General features: G+C 44.8%; 1 protein-coding gene across 1 annotated transcript; it reads left to right on the top strand.

Moving 5' to 3' along the window:
* The first annotated feature begins 5,850 nt into the window (after positions 1 to 5,850).
* Positions 5,851 to 19,308, top strand: LOC115199655 (fibroblast growth factor 10-like). Its single transcript, XM_029761968.1, has 3 exons — positions 5,851 to 6,403; positions 16,025 to 16,132; positions 18,350 to 19,308. Exons 1-3 carry the CDS (start codon positions 5,851 to 5,853, stop codon positions 18,535 to 18,537), a joined length of 849 nt encoding a protein of 282 aa, XP_029617828.1. The 3' UTR covers positions 18,538 to 19,308.
* Positions 19,309 to 20,779: the final 1,471 nt, after the last annotated feature.

Here is a 20,779-nt window from a genome sequence, read left to right as displayed (position 1 = left end):
TGGGCGCACACCGAGCAGGAGGAAACATAAACCCTCACGTCCTTAGCCAAAGTGGACCACCAGTACTTCCCACTAAGACAGCGCACTGTCTGACCAATGCCCGGATGACCAGAGGAGGGTGACGTGTGGGCCCAATAGATCAAACGGTCGCAGACAGCAGACGGAACGTACAGACGCCCTGCTGGACATTGGAGGGGAGTGGGCTCTGTACGTAACGCCCGCTCGATGTCCGCGTCCAGCTCCCACACTACCGGTGCCACCAGGCAAGAGGCCGGGAGTATGGGGGTGTGATCCATGGGCCGCTCCTCTGTGTCATACATCCGGGACAGTGCGTCTGCCTTCACGTTCTGGGAACCTGGTCTGTAGGATAGGCTGAAAACAAAACGGGTAAAAAACATGGCCCACCTTGCCTGGTGAGGGTTCAGTCTCCTCGCCGCCCGGATGTACTCCAGATTGCGGTGGTCAGTCCAGATGAGAAAAGGGTGTTTAGCCCCCTCAAGCCAATGTCTCCACGCCTTCAAGGCCTTGACGAGAGCTCCCGGTCCCCCACGTCATAGTTTCGCTCCGCCGGGCTGAGCTTCTTCAAAAAGAAGTCACAGGGGCGGAACTTTGGTGGCGTGCCCGAGCGCTGAGAGAGCCCGGCTCCTATCCCAGCCTCGGACGCATCCACCTCCACTATGAACGCAAGAGGGATCCGGATGAGCCAGCACGGGAGCCGAGGTAAACAGAGCCCTCAGGTGACCAAAAGCCCTGTCCGCCTCAGCCGACCACTGTAAATGCACCGGTCCCCCCTTCAGCAGTGAGGTAATGGGAGCTGCTACCTGACCAAAGCCCCGGATAAACCTCCGGTAGTAGTTGGCAAACCCTAGAAACCGCTGCACTTCCTTTACCGTGGTGGGAGTCGGCCAATTATGCACGGCTGAAATGCGGTCACTCTCCATCTCCACCCCTGAAGTGGAAATGCGGTACCCTAGGAAGGAGACGGACTGTTGGAAGAACAGACATTTCTCAGCCTTGACGTACAGGTCATGCTCCAACAGGCGACCAAGCACCCTGCGCACCAGAGACACATGCTCGGCGCATGTAGCGGAGTATATTAGGATGTCATCAATATACACCACTACACCCTGCCCGTGCAGGTCCCTGAAAATCTCGTCTACAAAGGACTGGAAGACTGATGGAGCATTCATCAACCCGTACAGCATGACGAGGTACTCATAGTGCCCTGAGGTGGTACTGAAAGCCGTCTTCCACTCGTCTCTCTCCCGGATACGCACCAGGTTGTAAGCGCTCCTGAGATCCAATTTTGTGAAGAAGCGCGCCCCGTGCATTGACTCAATCGCACTGGCTATGAGAGGTAGCGGGTAACTGTACCTAACAGTGATCTGGTTGATACCTCGATAGTCAATACACGGGCGCAGACCTCCATCCTTCTTCTTCACAAAAAATAATCTTGAGGAGGCAGGTGAAGTGGAGGGCCGAATGTACCCCTGCCCCAGGGATTCAGAGACATATGTTTCCATAGCTGCCGCCTCCTCCTGTGACAGGGGATACACGTGACTCCTGGGAAGTGTGCATCTACCAGGAGATGTATCGCACGATCCCGCCGTCAATGGGGTGGTAATTGAGTCGCCCTCTTCTTACAGAAGGCGAGAGCCAAATCGGCATATTCAGAGGGGATGCGCACGGTGGAGACCTGGTCTGGACTTTCCACCGTAGTCGCACCAACGGAAACCCCTAAACACCTCCCCGAGCACTTTCGTGACCACCCCGTGAGAGCCCTCTGTTGCCGCGAAATAGTGGGGTCATGACTGGCCAACCAGGGTAGGCCCAGTACCACGGGAAACGCAGGAGAATCAATAAGGAAGAGGCTGATTCTCTCCTTGTGACCCTCCTGCGTCATCATGCCCAGTGGAGGGGTGGCCTCCCTAATTAGCCCTGACCCTAATGGTCGACTATCTAGGGCGTAAACTGGGAAGGGCATATCCACTGAAACAATAGGGATCCCTAAACTATGGGCAAATGATCTGTCAATAAAGTTCCCAGCTGCGCCTGAATCTACGAGCGCCTTATGCTGGGAATGTGGGGAAAACTCAGGAAAATTAATATACAAAAACATGTGTGCAACAGAGGGCTCTGGGTGAGCCTGGTGCCGACTCACCTGGGGTGACATGAGAGTGCCCTGCCTGCTGCCTCGGCTCCCAGAGGAACCTTCCCAGCACCGACTGGCAGTGTGCCCTCTGCGGCCACAGATGGTGCATGGACTGGCCCCTCCTCCGGTCGCCGTAAGTGTAGCACCTCTCAGCTCCATGGGCATAGGAGCGGTGGTGCTGGGGGATGGAATCGACAGACCCCGATCTGGACGTCCGCGGGTAGCCAGCAGGTTATACAACCGGATGGACAGGTCCACCAGCTGGTCAAAGGTGAGAGTGGTGTCCCTGCAGGCCAACTCCCGACGGACATCCTCGCGCAAACTATAACGGTAGTGATCGATCAGGGCCCTGTCGTTCCATCCCGCGCCGGCAGCCAGGGTCCGAAAGTCCAAAGCGAACTCCTGCACGCTCCTCATCCCCTGCCTAAGGTGGATGAGACGTTCACCCGCCGCTCTACCCTCAGGCGGGTGGTCAAAAACTGCCCGGAAGCGGCGGGTGAAATCCTCAAATTGGCCCAATGCCGCTTCTCCTTCCACCCATACAGCGTTGGCCCACTCCAGGGCTTTCCCTGAGAGGCAGGAGATGAGGGCGGACACACTCTCATGGCCCGAAGGAGCCGGGTGGACGGTGGCCAGGTAGAGCTCCAGCTGGAGTAGGAACCCCTGACATCCCGCAGCCGTCCCATTATACTCCCTCTGAAGAGCGAGCTGAATCCCACTGGGACCGGGTGAAGGAGGGTGAGTAGTGGTGCCCTTGGTGGTGCTGGTGGAGGCGCTGGAGGAACTCCTCTTCTCTCCCAACGATCCATAGTCTGCAGGACGCGATCCATGGCGGTGCCCAGATGTTGTAGCATGGCCGCATGCTGCTGGACGCGCTCCTCGACCCCTAATACGGGGTTGTCTGCTCCTGCTGACTCCATATGGTTGTGGTGCGTGATTCTGTCAGAAGGTGGGTGTAGCTAGTGCATGAAGTCAGGTGCAGGAGAGCAGAATGAGTGAGTAACGTACTTTACTCAAAATAAAGGCACAAGGTAACAATACACTTGACCAACAATAAACGGTAATCAATTACGCACGGGTGAAAACAGCACCCGTCGAAAACCAGCCATAACGTACCGAATGAACATAGAAACAATCACGCACAAAAACAAGGGGGAAACAGAGGGTTAAATACATGAACATGTAATTGGGGAATGAAACCAGGTGTGTAGAAAACAAAGACAAAACAAATGGAAAATGAAAGGTGGATCGGCGATGGCTAGAAGACCGGTGACATCGACCGCAGAACGCTGCCCGAAAAAGGAGAGGGACCGACTTCGGCGGAAGTCGTGACAAATGTTTATATCCCAGGACAAATTAGCTAGCAACAGCAAGTTAGCTAGATAAATTACCATGATTGTTTAATACTTTTCGACCTGTCCCAAAATTAATATAGTTGGTTCAGAGTTTGTTATGATATTTCAACCTGTGTGTCCTGATCGCATCTGGTGTGGATGGACAAAATCAACATGCGCGCGATAGTGCACACGGACGCAAGCGTGCACCCGGTATAGTCAGCATGTTAGAAACTACCAATTCACAGATTGGAAATGTAGTTGAATTAAGTTATATTGATTAAGCTTTTAAATTCTCCAACTGAATTGAATTACTGAAAATGTGAGGACGTGTCACAACTCTGAGTAGGGGAGTATAAGAGCTTCTAATTGGCCATGTGACACTTGAGTCTCAGAGGAAGGTGTCGAGATGAGAGAGGCCTGACTGAGATCCTCTTAGAGTTGCCATTGGATTGGAACTAGCAGTGGTTGGATGGGAAATGGCACCAGGTCTGATTTCTCATATCTTGATGGTACTCCCACTACATCCTCTCCATTCACAACTCCACCCCTGTACTATCAACCCAGATAAATCCTATCCTACCCTGGTCTCCATTCACACCTCCACCCCTGTACTATCAACCCAGATAAATCCTATCCTACCCTGGTCTCCATTCACACCTCCACCCCTGCCCCATATTCTCCCGCATGCACGCGTACACACACACACCCGACTTACTCCCATATGTGAGAGGGTTGATGGGAAATGAGAGAAGGGTAAGTGTAGTGGGAGGCACCGGTTTGGGAATGAAAGAGAGAGAGAGAGAGAGAGAGAGAGAGAGAGAGAGAGGTGGAGTTGGGGGAGAGAGGTGGAAGGAGAGAGAGAATGAGAAAGAATGAGGGGGAGAGAGGGAGGTGGAGGGGGGAGAGGTGGAGGAGGATAGAGAGTGGAGGGTGGAGGGGGGATAGAGAGTGGAGGGTGGAGGGTGGAGGGGGGATAGAGAGTGGAGGGAGATAGAGAGTAGAGGGTGGAGGGGATAGAGAGTGAAGGGTGGAGGGGGAGAGAGAGTGGAGGGGGATAGAGGGTGGAGTGGGCAGAGAGAGAGGTGGAGGGGGAGAGAGAGTGGAGGGGGATAGAGAGTGGAGGGGGAGGGGGAGGGGGGATAGAGAAAGGAGGGTGGAGGGGGGATAGAGAGAAGTGGAGAGAGAGGTGGAGGGGGAAGAGAGATGTGGAGGGGAGAGAGAGAGGTGGAGGGTAGAGAGAGATTGTAGAAGGGGGAGAGAGAGAGGTGGAGGGGGAAGAGAGATGTGGAGGGGAGAGAGAGAGGTGGAGGGGAGAGAGAGGTGGAGGGGGAGAAAGAGAGGTGGAGGGTATAGAGAGATTGTAGAAGGGGGAGAGAGAGAGGTGGAGGGGGAGAGAGAGAGGTGGAAGGGGAGCTGGAGGGGAGAGAGAGGGAAAGAGAGAGGTGGGTGGGTAGTGAGAGAGAGGAAGAGAAGGAGAGAGGTGGGTGGTGGAGAGAGAGAATGAGAGAAGGAGAGGGTGGGAGTTAAAGAGAGGGGGCAGATCAAAAGACATAGTCTCATATTCACACACAAACACACACACCCCTCCTCAGCCTGTTAGCTCAGTGAAGGTGGAGCCACTGTAATTGAGAGGGAGAGGAGTCCACTCCACACTCCTTCATGGAGAGAGAAAGAGAGGAGGACCAACCAGGACTTAGCACTACATTTTGATTGACCATCTCTCTGTTTTTAGTGAAATCTGGAAACGTGTGGAGGGTATCTGGCAGCAGTGAGCTGTTGAATGTTTGGGCCTTAGGGGACAGAGGGATGAACCTGGAGAAAGTGTTATAGTAGAATGTCCCTATGCCAGTGGACCTTTCATTGTGGGAGTAGCCATCTAAGGATTTCTGGTTTGGAATTAAATTCAGCACCAGGAACAGCTAAGGACAGAAGAACAATTTCAAAAGTGGAACATATGACGCCTGCCTGATTTGTCATTGGAATACACTGATGGTAATTGCACTGGCAACAATAAGACGAGTGGGACAATAGGCTGCTTTATTTATCGATTTGTATTTGTCTTAATTTATCTACCAGGACATCAGTATAGGAAGAAAAGTGAAAGAGAACATTGGAATACATTGACTTTCAGTACAATAATTGCTCTAGCTACCAAAAGAAAGGCAAGGAGACATTGATTTTCAACCCAAATAGGTATCATTGAGGAGGAAATCTCTTTTGCATTTAGACCTGGTAGACTAGGTACCAGAGAGCTCCATTTTCCAGGAGGGCTCCCCTCCCTGACGTCCCAGCCTCCCGTTGTCCCCAGCAGCATGTCCCAGGCTGTGAGGCTGCTTCCAGTCCTCCACACACCATTCTACAATGACCACATGGGCTGCTGGAGGGAGTACGGCTGTCACTGCCTGGGCCACCTCTGGGTCTTTGTTTAGGTCTGGCTCTGGGTCTTTGTTTAGGTCTGGCTCTGGGTCCAGGTTTAGGTCTGGCTCTGGCTCCAGCTTTATCTCTAGGTCCTTCTTTTCCAGCCTGTCCCTGTCTCTGCTGCTAGCACTGCTGCTCACCCTTTCCCTCCCTGTGGTTGTCTGCCATCAACCTCTCTACAGTGGCACGCTCCAGCCAACCAGCCCCAGGCTCCAGTTCCCCAGCCTCCAGCCCCCCAGCCCCCAGCCCCTCAGCCCCAGCAGCCCTCTTAGGACGCCAGTGAACAGTTCCCTGGCTGCATCCAGGGTTGGAGAGACTAGGGAAACTGGAGGTCCCTTGGAAAGTATTGGGGTTCCGCTGGGGAGGCACGTACGCAGCTACAACCACCTGCAGGGAGATGTGCGGCGGAGGAAGCTCTTCTCCTTCCAGAAGTTCTTCCTGCGGATCGATACGAATGGCAGAGTTAATGGGACCAAGAGCAAAGACGACCCCCTCAGTAAGTAACCACAAGAGTGTGTTTTTCAATTAGTCGTAGAGTAAAAGAGGGGAAACAGAGGTTCAACCATAGTGTATTGAAAATAAACCATTGTGTTGTCAGGGCTTTCCTCACTCTTCACTACAGAATATCATACAAATTACAGAAAAAGGGAAACAATTTATAATGATTGACTTGTGTTGAATAACTTTACTGTATGTTTGGAAAGACATGTTTCCAGCACAACTTTTTTAGCATTGATCATCAATACGGCATGTTGAATCTAAATTGTGGCAAGATCTGTCTCCCAGCAGTACATAGACATTCTTAGAGCTAGGCGACACATTCCTGACAAGAAGCTTCTTTCTGTATCTATCAGACATCCCTGTGATATCTGTCCTGTCGCAACATTCCGCACAATGATGGTAGCTCTAAGATGATTAAAACAGGAGGGGTAGATTACCAACCTGTTATCTGTCCATATTCACAGCCCAGGGTCAACAGTACTGATAACAGCTAGACAGGAGCAGGACACGGGGTAGGAGAGGATATGTCAATCACTACCATGCTCTCACACACAACCAGTCCGCTTTGTTTAAGTCCATACATATTGTACATAAGGCTGATGCCGTGTAGTTTATGATTAATACAGTATAATGAGAATGTGATTCATTTACAGAGGTATAGTAACATGAATGGATAGGTTTAGTACTCTATTTTTACAGTACAGTTATTCCAGTTAGATAAGTGTGTGAGCCTATCTGTGTGCGGGCACTCACATGCTCAAGTGGGTGTGTGTTCGGATGTAGCAAACCAATCAACCACCACCAGAGACACATGTGCTCACTTAAACTACAACCCCCCCCCCACCACCACCACCACATACACACACACACACACACACCCCCACATCCCGTGTATATGGAAGTCTTTAACGTTTCTCCTAGGAGTTCTAAACCACAAAATCAATCAAAGAGGCTATGGGAAAGAGTAAGGAAAGGCACTATTGGTGTTTGTTTTGACAAGAAGATGACAGAAATGTCTTTTTATAGCCTACACTTTTATATAAATGTATTTATATAGCCTACACTTTTATATAAATGTCTTTATATAGCCTACACTTTTATATAAATATCTTTATATAGCCTACACTTTTATATAAATGTCTTTATAGACCCTACACTTTTATATAAATGTCTTTATAGACCCTACACTTTTATATAAATGTCTTTATAGACCCTACACTTGTATATAAATGTCTTTATAGACCCTACACTTTTATATAAATGTCTTTATAGACCCTACACTTTTATATAAATGTATTTATAGACCCTACACTTTTATATAAATGTCTTTATAGACCCTACACTTTTATATAAATGTCTTTATAGACCCTACACTTGTATATAAATGTCTTTATAGACCCTACACTTTTATATAAATGTCTTTATAGACCCTTCACTTTTATATAAATGTCTTTATAGACCCTACACTTTTATATAAATGTCTTTATAGACCCTACACTTTTATATAAATGTATTTATATAGCCTACACTTTTATATAAATGTATTTCTATAGCCTACACTTTTATATACATGTCTTTTATATAGCCTACACTTTTATATAAATGTCTTTATATAGCCTACACTTTTATATAAATGTCTTTATAGACCCTACACATTTATATAAATGTCTTTATAGACCCTACACTTTTATATAAATGTCTTTATAGACCCTAAACTTGTATATACATGTCTTTATAGACCCTAAACTTGTTTATACATGTCTTTATAGACCCTACATTTCTATATACAGTTAAAGTCAGAAGTTTACATACACTTAGGTTGGAGTCATTACAACTCGTTTTTCAACCACTCCACACATTTCTTGTTAACAAACTATAGTTTTGGCAAGTCGGTTAGGACATCTACTTTGTGCATGACACAAGTAATTTTCCCAACAATTGTTTACAGACAGATTATTTAACTTACAATTCACTGTATCATAATTCCAGTGGGTCAGAAGTTTACATACACTAAGTTGACTGTGCCTTTAAACAGCTTGGAAAATTCCAGAAAATGATGTCAAGGCTTTAGAAGCTTCTGATAGGCTAATTGACATAATTTGAGTCAATTGGAGGTATACCTGTGGATGTATTTCAAGGCCTACCTTCAAACTCAGTCCCTCTTCGCTTGACATCATGGGAAAATCAAAACAAATCAGCCAAGACCAGCGAAAAAATTGTAGACCTCCACAAGTCTGGTTCATCATTGGGAGCAATTACCAAGTGCCTGAAGGTACCACGTTCATCTTTACAAAAATAGTACGCAAGTATAAACACCATGGGACCACGCAGCAGTCATACCGCTCAGGAAGGAGACACGTTCTGTCTCCTAGAGATTAACGTACTTTGGTGCGTAAAGTGCCAATCAATCCCATAACAACAGGAAAGGACCTTGTGAAAATGCTGGAGGAAACAGGTACAAAAGTATCTATTTCCACAGTTAAACGAGTCCTATATCGACATAACCTGAAAGGCCGCTGAGCAAGGAAGAAGCCACTGCTCCAAAACCGCAATAAAAAGCCAGACTACGGTTTGCAACTGCACATGGGGACAAAGATTGTACTTTTTGGAGAAATGTCCTCTGGTCTGATGAAACAAAAATAGAACTGTTTGGCCATAATGACCATCGTTATGTTTGGAGGAAAAAGGGGGAGGCTTGCAATCCGAAGAACACCATCCCAACCGTGAAGCACGTGGGTGGCAGCATCATGTTGTTGGGGTGCTTTGCTGCAGGAGGGACTGGTGCACTTCACAAAATAGATGGCATCATGAGGAAGGGAAATTATGTGGATATATTGAAGCAACATCTCAAGACATCAGTCAGGAAGTTAAAGCTTGGTCACAAATGGGTCTTCCAAATAGACAATGACCCCAAGCATACTTCCAAAGTTGTGGCAAAATGGCTCAAGGACAAATAAGTCAAGGTATTGGAATGGCCATCACAAAGCCCTGACCTCAATCCTATAGAACATTTGTGGGCAGAACTGAAAAAGTGTGTGTGAGCAAGGAGGCCTACAAACCTGACTCAGTTACACCAGCTCTGTCTGGAGGAATGGGCCAAAATTCACCCAACTTATTGTGGGAAGCTTGTGGAAGGCTACCCGAAATGTTTGACCCAAGTTAAACAATTTCAAGGCAATGCTACCAAATACCGATTGAGTGTATGTAAACTTCTGACCCACTGGGAATGTGATGAAAGAAATAAAAGCTGAAATAAATCATTCTCTCTACTATTATTCTGACATTTCACATTCTTAAAACAAAGTGTTGATCCTAACTGACCTAAGACAGGGAATTTTTACTAGGATTAAATGTCAGGAATTGTGAAAAACTGAGTTTAAATGTATTTTGCTAAGGTGTATGTATACTTACGACTTCAACTGTAAATGTCTTTAGAGACCTACACTTGTATATACATGTTTTTATAGACCCTACACTTTTATATACATGTCTTTATAGATATTGCACTGTCTTTATATGACAGTGAGGCAAAAAAATGCAATGAATTTCAAAATGCCTCTTTTGGGTGTTTGTGACATAGTGAAGACATTGCTGGACCGGCTGTTGTTCTAAGATGATCGGAGGGTTCAACTTGAAGCTAGAAGGTGTTAACTTATTGAACCTTTCTATTGTCTCTCATCATTACTCCTCACAATTCTTTATACTACAGGCTATAATACTACAGTTATACTAGCACATATTAGTAATATACTGCTGTATATAATACACATTTTTACATAAGGTGACCAAGTTTATCTTTGGGTTGGGTTTGACTGCAGTAGTAGGGGAGGGGTACAAATTCATGAATGACATGGTTGAACATCATTGTGGTCACATCAAAGCTGCTAGTGTTCAGTATCAATGGTGCTGCCACAAAGTCATTTCCTGGGGGGGACTGGGGACAGTGTGGATTATATGGCCCACTATCAGGTTCTCAGGGAAAGAGATACTACAGGAGAGCAGCTCCAGTCTCTGGCCCAGGGCCTAGACATGATCCCTGGGATGATGTCCTTTGTAGCCCCTGAAAATGACACAGCATCAGGTTTATGGCATTGATTCTGTGGCAATGCCCAGTTAAAAAGTCTGGGTTGATAGAAAATAATAACATCATAATAATGATAATACTGTATGAATAAAACTAGAAAAGGACATTTCCTAAAGAAAATATGTTGTTTGCAACATGCTTGCTGATAGCAAGAACAATCTTTCCATAGATAATGTAAAATCATGCAGTTTGTGCAGTACAGAAGCATATCTGGAGACCAGGGGCGGAAATCCCAGGGGGGATGGGGGGGACACGATCCCCCCATCCTGGGAAAAATATGATTTGTCCCCCCCAATATATCACTGTAAACATAACTATGTAATTTAAATAATATTAATAATACGCAATGAAAGCAATTGTGCTGATTATAGACACTTAATAGCTCGTTTTTAAGTTTCAAAAGATTGCGCCCCTCCCACCCTTTGCCTCACAATGGTTTGATCCACTGCCAGTTCCTTAGTTGGCAAGGTAACAGAGGGTTCGTATCTACTGTCTGAAAGGCACTCAATGAACGTAACTGAGGTGAGGTTAATCCAGTCAATCGCGCCATAGCAATGTTTTGTTTTATGTTGGCAGGGTTCACACACATACTAGCTGAATTTGCAGAGCTAGCACGCAAATATTAACTATTAAGCAAGCTAGTACCTATTCCATTTATGTGGCGTCGTCAAAGATGGAATCTTTGCTATCGTCAATTTATTCCAAGATCAGCATGCATGTAAATTAGTGCGTCAAAGTCCCTGTGATAAGGTTAGTGATAAACTGAAGTCCAAACTGAACAGAACTACACTCTGTTCTACCATTGTCTTAAATATATTTAATGGTCTCGTTGCAAAAGCTAAATTGTCGCAAGGGAACTTTTATTTATTTATTTTATTTCACCTTTATTTAACCCGGGTAGCAAAGATTATAGCAAACACCACTGAAACGGAATTGGTGCTCGCTAGCTTTGCAAATTCAGCTATTGTTGGAAGCCAGCCAATATGAAACAAACGATTAAAATGACTAAAGGTTGCAGCATATGTTGTGTAAATGGTGAAGTCATACAGCTGTCAACTCTTGTCACTGCAATCCGTTTCACATTTGCTAGCTACCTTTTAGATCGAAGCCCATATAGAACGATAGAATGATAGAAGATAAGATGGTAGAAGCCCATCTCCTACTGTAAATAACCTACACACTGTGTGTGTGTGTGTGTGTGTGTGTGTGTGTGTGTGTGTAGCTAGCCAGGTAGAAAAATGGCAGAAAAAAGACGGACATCAGAGTATTTTTCAGTACACCAAAACGCAAAGTAAGAACCCTAGTAGCCTAATATCTCAAAGACTAGTTGATAAAATGTTCATAAGAAAGAAGTGAAATACTAATGGAAATGTTTCACAATGATGTCATTAGGCAGAGCAGGCAAGAGATGGCACACAGACAGCAGAGCTGGGGACAGATATGCAGGGACAGACTGGCAGAGACAGGGAGTCTCAGGTAAGTTTGTTGAGTCTTTGTTTGGCAACATTATGAAAGGTTCTCAATTTTTTTGACTTGTATAATAGGAACATAATTGGAAAATGCCATGGATACCCCCACTCTCAACTTAAACTGGTGACTGAACTAAGATTTGTTAAAGGCAATGGTATTGCTTTTGTGATTAGTTGTGTAGTTTTGGGTACCGGTAGTTAGGAGTACGGAAAACACCTTATTTCTTTTGGTTCCTCAATATACATTTACCATATTACAACGTAGGCTATGTGTTACAGCATTACTTTTGGTGTCCCCCTCAGGAATTGCTCTTGAGAAAATGTCATGTAATTGTCCCCTCCAAAGTTGATATCAGATTTTCGCCCCTGCTGGAGACCAAGTTAGCAGTTTTGATTAAAAACAGCTTCAATCTTTCACTAGTCATTCTTATTACTCCTCCTTTTTGGAGATATGGTTTAGGTTCAGTTTGTTTGTGTCCAAGGCTGAGACCCGAGCTTTGAAACCTGGTTACAACATAGTAGCGATTGAGGGGGAACAACTGGTATTGGGCTTGAACTACCAACCTTGCTAGCAAAGATCTCGACAGATGTAGAGGTGGTGGTTTTGGGGGCTGTTTAAGAGCATGTATCCAACCTCCCACAGATTTATGGGGATGCCTGTGAAAAACTTTCCCACATGTCGCTCCATGGTGCTGGGATTCTGCTGGGAGCTTACAGAGAGGGAGGGCTGGAATTGATTCCCGGGCAATATGGCGCTTTGCGAAAATAAGCTAATTTAACTAAAGCTACACATCTAGACGGCATCAGATTAAAAAACCAACTTGACAAAACTGTGCTTATCAATAACCTGGTTTGCTATATTGTTGCATCTCATTACATTTGAAAAGCCTAAAATATTTCTAATGCATTATACACAGTTACTGAGAAGCGTAATGGTGGACTCGACCAGTTCTGAGGCTCTAACAGATGTGTGGCGGCGGACGGATTAGTCTAATTACCCCAAGCTGGGATGGAGTGAGTGTGAGCTCAGCCTGTCAAGAGCGCAGGAGGGCAATATAGGAGGCCACCAAATGTGCTTGTGTCTTTCTCTCTGCGGGGAGTCATGTGTGCTGAGGTGCCTCCAGACTGGGACTGGCATGTTCCTCATTCGCTCTCTGTGTGTGTGTGTGTGTGTGTGTGTGTGTGTGTGTGTGTGTGTGTGTGTGTGTGTCTCAGAAGGGAAACCACAACCAGTATTCTAAGGGACACTGGCATAAGAGATGTGAAGATGTTTATGGACGTGGAGAGAGGCAGGGTATGAACAAACTAATTACATTCAGTGTGGTCCTCATCTGCATTACAGGTGATTTGTTTCCATCATTCCCATATATCAACATGACGATACAGTTGGAATGGTTTCAGATATCTAAGTAAATGTTTTCCTTATTCTTAAATCAAGTTGGCACAGTGTATTTGTACTGTAAGCTCTGTCCCATTTTTTAAAAGAGGTAACTTCCAGTTACCATGAATAGCAATGCAAAACGGAAAAATCTACCTTTACATGGCAACCCACTGTAGAAAATTCACCTTTAACTGGCAACCCACTGTGGAAAATCTACCTTTAACTGGCAACCCACTGTGGATAATCCACCTTCAATTCACATTGGCATTGTCTGCACCCACTCCACCCTAACACACCATTTACTGCAGTAACTACAAAACTGAGTGTATCAAATGAGCCACACATTAGGAGAAAGTGTCCAGCATGCAACTCATTTTCCACTAAATAAACAGTTGGAAATGTGTGGTTGACCCACGGCCATGTTTTAATGTGTGGTGTATCAGAATCACCACTACATAACACACAGTGTCACATACATTTGGTGTTGAGTGTTGTGAGATGTAATAAGTTGAACAAAAAACACATTTGTCCTAATGGCTTCGGTTCGTTTTTTCCACCCTTGATGCGTTGTAGATATCATTCCTGAGTAAGCAAGTAGACAGTAGTGCTGGACATGAATCATCACAGACTGAGTGGATACGGGTGGCTTTTCTCCATAGAGGAATGCTGTAGAGACTGTGTATGTTGGTGAGCGTGCATGTGTGTGTGCACAATGCTTGCTCGCAACTATATGCACACCTATGTGTGTGTGTGTGTCTGGGACTCTGTGTCCCAGACACACACTTGATATTCTTTATTTTATTTGTATTTTTTATTTAACCTTTATATAACTAGGCAAGTCAGTTAAGGACAAATTCATATTTACAACGGCGGCCTAGGAACAGTAGGTTAACTGCCTTGTTCAGGGGCAGAACAACAGATGTGTACCTTGTCAGCTCAGGGAATCGATCTAGCAACCTTTCGGATACTGGCCCAACTCTCTAACCACTAGGCTACCTGCCACCCATATAAGCCATCTCGCCCCAGCCTCCGGTGTGTGTGTTTGATCAGTGGTCATTAAGGTCTTTCTAATCCTCCCCTCCCTGTCTCTCTGTCATGGCTCATCTGTCCTCCTCTGTTCCCTCTCCTTTCATCCCATGGCATGTTTACAGAGGGCCCAGAAACAGCCTTAGATAGTCTTACATCCTCACTCGATACCTGACACCTAATCCCTTACAGAAGCAACTCTCAGATCTTCAATGGCCGCTGTGTCATGGTCCCCACCACCACTTCACCTGCCGGTGTGAACCTGTTTGAACTGGAAACGAATGCAGAGGCTACCTCACTGATGTGGAGACAGGGATGTAGGTCACAGTATATTTCGAAGGGCACTTTTTCCAGGACACCTGCCCCTTCAAGTTCACACGGCACCTTTAGACGGTCCGACCACAAACAAGGGAGCTTGACAGTGACACAGGCGGCTTCACATACTCATCAGGGACGAAGGAGGGGAACTGCTGTGGCAGTCTGATCAAAGGCCATCGTCACGACAATTCCCTGCAGTGTGGGTGTGTGTGTGTGTGTGTGTGTGTGTGTGTGTGTGTCTGTGTGTGTGTGTGTGTGTGTCAGGATAGGATAACAACACCACACAGGAAGTGTGGAGAGGAAGTGAAGGAGGGTGTCATGAAATCAAACGTACCATAGGAACCAGAGAGGGGCCATTAACACACACCAGCGTCAGATTAGATACGTGTGTGCGTGCGTGCGTGTGCGTCTGCGTGTGCGAGAGTGTGTGTGTATATTTGCACTGGGAATTGGTGGCTTACATACCAAATGAGCCAAACTATTCACAAATAAATCCAAACTGCTTTCATTATAATCCTCATGCCAAATGAGTTATTAAGCTGAAGTCTGTTCTTCTGTGTAGACTGTGGCCCTACATAGAAGAAGCCTGCTTATATGGGTGATATGAAGGAAGGCTGGATGGATGGAGGAAACTCTACCCTACAGTTTAAGAGATTCTTCAGGCTTTTCTCTGGCTATGAACTAGAGTATTAGAGGAACAGAAATATGACTGACAGCATGACAGTTGATTATGAACCCACAGGATTTCAGATGTGTTTTAGAGGCTTTCTGAAACACATCTAGATTATGTTTTGTCTTGACAAAGGCTCTACACTATAAACAAAATGACTCTTCGGATCAACGTCATTATTTTTTACTTCAGCTGGTTACAAGTAAATCAATTTAAAAATATATATATATTTGATGAAACCAAATACATGATTCAACGCCAACTGTTATATTTCATTATTAACAAACCTATATTTTAAGTTGCAACACTTCTTTTCAACACATTTAACTTACTTTTCCCATTTGGTTAAACCTAATAAACAACACAAATACAAACCAATATTTCATGTAAGGAGGGACAGGCAGACACTCCTGATAGTTTTACAAGCTCTTATCTATATGACTACAGCAGATCCAGAACACATTCCATAGCTTCTATGTACTCTGCCTCTGTGTTCTGATCTGGGCCAACGTTATGTCTGTGGTCTGCCTTAAAATTCCCTGCCTGAACGGTTACAGATATCCCCTAAATCCTCCCCTATAAGTGGTCATGATGATTATAAAAGGTTTATAAAAGATGTATCACTTGTTTCTATATGATTATACATGTTATTTTGTGTGTGTTCTCAGGTATTCTGGAGATCACGTCGGTGGATGTGGGGGTGGTGGCTATCAAAGGCCTGGGCAGTAACTATTACCTGGCTATCAGCAGGAAGGGTGAGCTGTACGGAGCGGTCAGTATCCGGGTCAGAGGTCATTTAACCAGCCTCAAAGACATACACTTAGATTCCTTCGACTTTATCACAAGAGTTCTTATCTTTGGAGCTGGGTTCACTTTTAACTAATGGTGCAGTAGAAACTATCAGAAGTTCAAAGAGCACACCATCCAAACCAAGTGCATATGATTCAAACAGGAAATTGGAGGTCAGCAAGTAATGACTATAGTGCTAAGTGACACAGACATTAGACTACATCACATCTATCACTGTAACCGATTTACATAACTAACTATTTCTATTGAATGTACCCCTCTAGTACATGGTACATCTTGACTAAGTTGAATTGGGTTGTTATTAGACAGTAGTTGCCATATTATTCTTGTCACTAAGTATTGTTTGTTTATTTTGTTTTTACATTTGGACACTTGAATGAGATGGTGCATGTCAAGAGATTTAATACTGCAACATTCAGATAAATAAATACAGTGTACAGTGCATTTGGAAAGTATTCAGACCCCTTGACTTTTTCCACATTTTGATACGTTACAGCCTTATTCTAAAATTACTTTTGCCCCTCATCAATCTACACACATTACTCCATAATGACAAAGCAAAAAAAGTTTTTTTGAAATTGTTGCAAATGTATTAAAAATAAAAAGTCTTCAGACCATTTGCTTTGAGATTCGACATTGAGCTCAGGTGCATTCTATTTCCATTGATCATCCTTCAGATGTTTCTACAACTTGGTTTGAGTCCACTTGTGGTAAATTCTATTGATTAGACATGATTTGCAAAGGCACACAATTGTCTATATAAGGTCCCTCTGTTGACCGTGCATGTTAGAGCAAAAACCAAGCCATGAGGTCAAAGGCATTGTCCGTAGAGCTCAGAGACAGGATTGTGTCGATGCAAAGATCTGGGGAAGGGTACCAAAACATTTCTGCAGCATTGAGGGTCCCCAAGAACATAGTGGCCTCCATCATTCTTAAATGGAAGACGTTTGGAACCACCAAGACTCTTCCTAGAGCTGGCCGCCCGGCCAAACTCAGCAATCGGGGGAGAAGGGCCCTGGTCAGGGAGGTGGCCAAGAACCCGATGGTCACTCTGACAGGCTCCAGAGTTCGTCTGTGGTGATGGAGGAACCTTTCAGAAGGACAACCATCTCTGCAGCACTCCACCAATCAGGCCTTTATGGTAGTGGCCAGACGGAAGTCACTCCTCAGTAAAAGACACATGACAGCCCGCTTGGAGTTTACCAAAAGGTACCTAAAGGACTCCTAAAGGACTCTTAGGATGAAACCAAGATTGAACTCTTTGGCCTGAATGCCAAGTGTCACATCTGGAGGAAACCTGGCACCATCCCTAAGGTAAAGCATGGTGGTGGCAGCATTATGCCTTGGGCATGTTTTTCAGCGGCAGTGACTGGGAGACAAATCAGGATTGAGGGGAAGATGAACGGAGCAAAGTACAGAGAGATCCTTGATGAAAACGTGCTCCAGAGCGCTCAGGACCTCAGACTGGGGCAAAGGTTCACCTTCCAACAGTACAACAACCCTAAGCACACAGCCAAGACAATGCAGGAGTTGCTTCGGGACAAGTCGCTGAATGTCCTTGAGTGGCCCAGCCAGAGCCCAGACTTGAACCTGATCAAACATCTCTGGAGAGGCCTGAAAAGAGATGTGCATCGACGTTTCCCATCCAACCTGACAGATTTTGCGAGGATCTGCAGAGAAGAATGGGAGAAACTCCCCAAATACAGGTGTGCCAAGCTTGTAGCATCATACCCTAGAAGACTGAAGGCTGTAATTGCTGCCAAAGGAGCTTCAACAAAGTACTGAATAAATGGTCTGAATACTTATGTAAATGTGATATTTACATAAGTAAATGTGATTTGATTTTGATTTATTTCAGTTAGATTGATGAGTGGAAAAAACAATTCAATCCATTTTAGAATAAGGCTGTAATGTAACAAAATGTGGAAAAAGTCAAGGGGTCTGAATGCACTGTAGAAAGGTTGAATAAATACCTGGAAATATTTCAACATTGATATATTTTATATCTATTTTGACTCCTGTATGAACAGTACATTAACTATAAATATAGTATTCTCACATCCTTTGCTAGTGTATGCACTTCACAAATGAAAATAGTTGATTCAGTATGAAATGTACTGAGTCAGTATCCAAATACACATATGAGAATGTATCCCAGTAATGTCCTTTGTTCTTCCAGAGAGAGTTTGGCATTGACTGCACACTGAAGGAGCGTATTGAGGAGAATGGCTATAACACCTACGCCTCAGCCGAGTGGAGGAACAAGAAGAGACAGATGTTTGTGGGCCTGAGTGTCCACGGGAGGCCACTGAGAGGGAAGAAAACACGGAGGAGAAATATGGCCACCCACTTCCTCCCCATCATGGTGTGATGAAGAAGAGCGTTTCACTGGACTAGACATACCCTGTGGGAGAGCTATTCAACACTGAGCAATCTTTCAAATAAAGATTTTTTTAAATGTACTCTAATCTGGACAGAGAGCGTCTGAACTATACCATTTATAAAATACATATTTTCTCTAAGGAAGGTAATTAACTGTGCGTATACTCCCTGCTTTTGACTTTCGTTGAGATGGTTTATTGGTTTGGGGATGTACAGTGCTTTCTATGGCACAGGGTGAAATTTGAATCCTATTCTGTGCCAAACCATTGGAAAGATGTGGACTGAAGGAGGGTGTGACATATGGGAACAAAGTAGGACATTGTTTCACACACTGAGTGGATGAAGTGAGGAAGCACTGGTTTTGTGTATACAAAAAAAGAATTGAACTGTTGTTCATGGTCCTCAATCTCATTTCAATGATCTGAACATTCTTAAATGAAGAAGAAGGCCTAACAGATCGGTAAGTGCAGGAAAAAATATATATAATTGAGCAAGATCCTAGTGGTCATGAGATCTTGGAACCATATCAAAAGTGAATACAGTGAAAGAAAAAACTAATGTATGATACTTAACCACTGAGTTTTGACTGTGTTGAAGTAAATTATTTATTTTGTGTAATATTTAACTGGAGGTGGAAAGAAGGTGAACATTTCATTGCATTCTTTACACCTTATGTCTGTGAAGTAAATTAAATAAATGTGCTATTTCCTCCTCGGTATCCAGATGTTCTCATGTTCATCAATAAAGTTTGCAACTTAAATTGGTTGACAAATCTGACAAATACATTTACATTTACATTTAAGTCATTTAGCAGACGCTCTTATCCAGAGCGACTTACAAATTGGTGCATTCACCTTATGATATCCAGTGGAACAACCACTTTACAATAGTGCATCTAAATCTTTTAGGGTGGGGGGGGGTTAGAAGGATTACTTTATCCTATCCTAGGTATTCCTTAAAGAGGTGGGGTTTCAGGTGTCTCCGGAAGGTGGTGATTGACTCCGCTGTCCTGGCGTCGTGAGGGAGCTTGTTCCACCATAGGGGTGCCAGAGCAGCGAACAGTTTTGACTGGGCTGAGCGGGAACTGTGCTTCCTCAGAGGTAGGGGGGCCAGCAGGCCAGAGGTGGATGAGCGCAGTGCCCTCGTTTGGGTGTAGGGCCTGATCAGAGCCTGAAGGTACGGAGGTGCCGTTCCCCTCACAGCTCCGTAGATAAGCACCATGGTCTTGTAGCGGATGCGAGCTTCAACTGGAAGCCAATGGAGAGAGCGGAGGAGCGGGGTGACGTGAGAGAACTTGGGAAGGTTGAACACCAGACGGGCTGCGGCGTTCTGGATGAGTTGTGGGGGTTTAATGGCACAGGCAGGGAGCCCAGCCAACAGCGAGTTACAGTAATCCTGTTAATACAATAACTCTGAAAGAACAATCAGAATGCTCGGTTTCTCAACTACATTCAAAGTAGATATATTTTAAGGTGACAGGTTATGGTAAAAGGATGAAAACCCACAGCACAGAGACCCAGTGTGGTTTTCAGGTCGCGCTGAGGAATTATTCTTATCAGGCTGACTGAGGTAGGTAATGACAAAAGGCAACCATTACAGGCCCACCAGATATTCCACGTGGCAACCGTTGCACTAATGAGTAGAGTTCCCAAACAAACTGGAAACCACATGAAAATGGAAGGGGGATAGCTACACTGGTATGGGATTACATTATTGCCTTAACTATCACCCATTAGTGTGGAGATGCAACATTCCCGAATGACAGGAGACCTTGAGTCACATGGATACTGAACAAGCAAGAATCACCCGTTTCATACAGTAAGTAACATGAAAAAAAGTTAATAGCCTGTAGATCTCACATTTCTGCATTGTAATATCTAACATCAAGCACTATTTAACAACATCTGGCGCAGGGTATGTGGAGTAGGAAGCTGTGTGTGTGTGTGTGTGTGTGTGTGTGTGTGTGTGTGTGTGTGTGTGTGTTTGAATACCAGAGCAGACAAGGGGAAAAATATGCCAATGTGCCCTTGAGCAAGGCACTTAACCTTAATATGCACCATGGGCGCCGTACTATTTTGGCTTACCCTGTAAAACACCACATTTCACTGCACCTATTTGGTGTAATTTTCAATAAAAGATACAGTTGAAGTCAGAAGATAACTTACACCTTAGCCAAATACATTTAAACTCAGTTTTTCCCAATTCTTGACATTTAATCTTAGTAAAGATTC

Source organism: Salmo trutta, chromosome 9, assembly GCF_901001165.1.
Source record: "Salmo trutta chromosome 9, fSalTru1.1, whole genome shotgun sequence".
NCBI lineage: Eukaryota > Metazoa > Chordata > Actinopteri > Salmoniformes > Salmonidae > Salmo > Salmo trutta.
The sequence above is the reverse complement of the archived record's forward strand: the minus strand, read 5'-3'. Positions and strand labels throughout refer to the sequence as shown.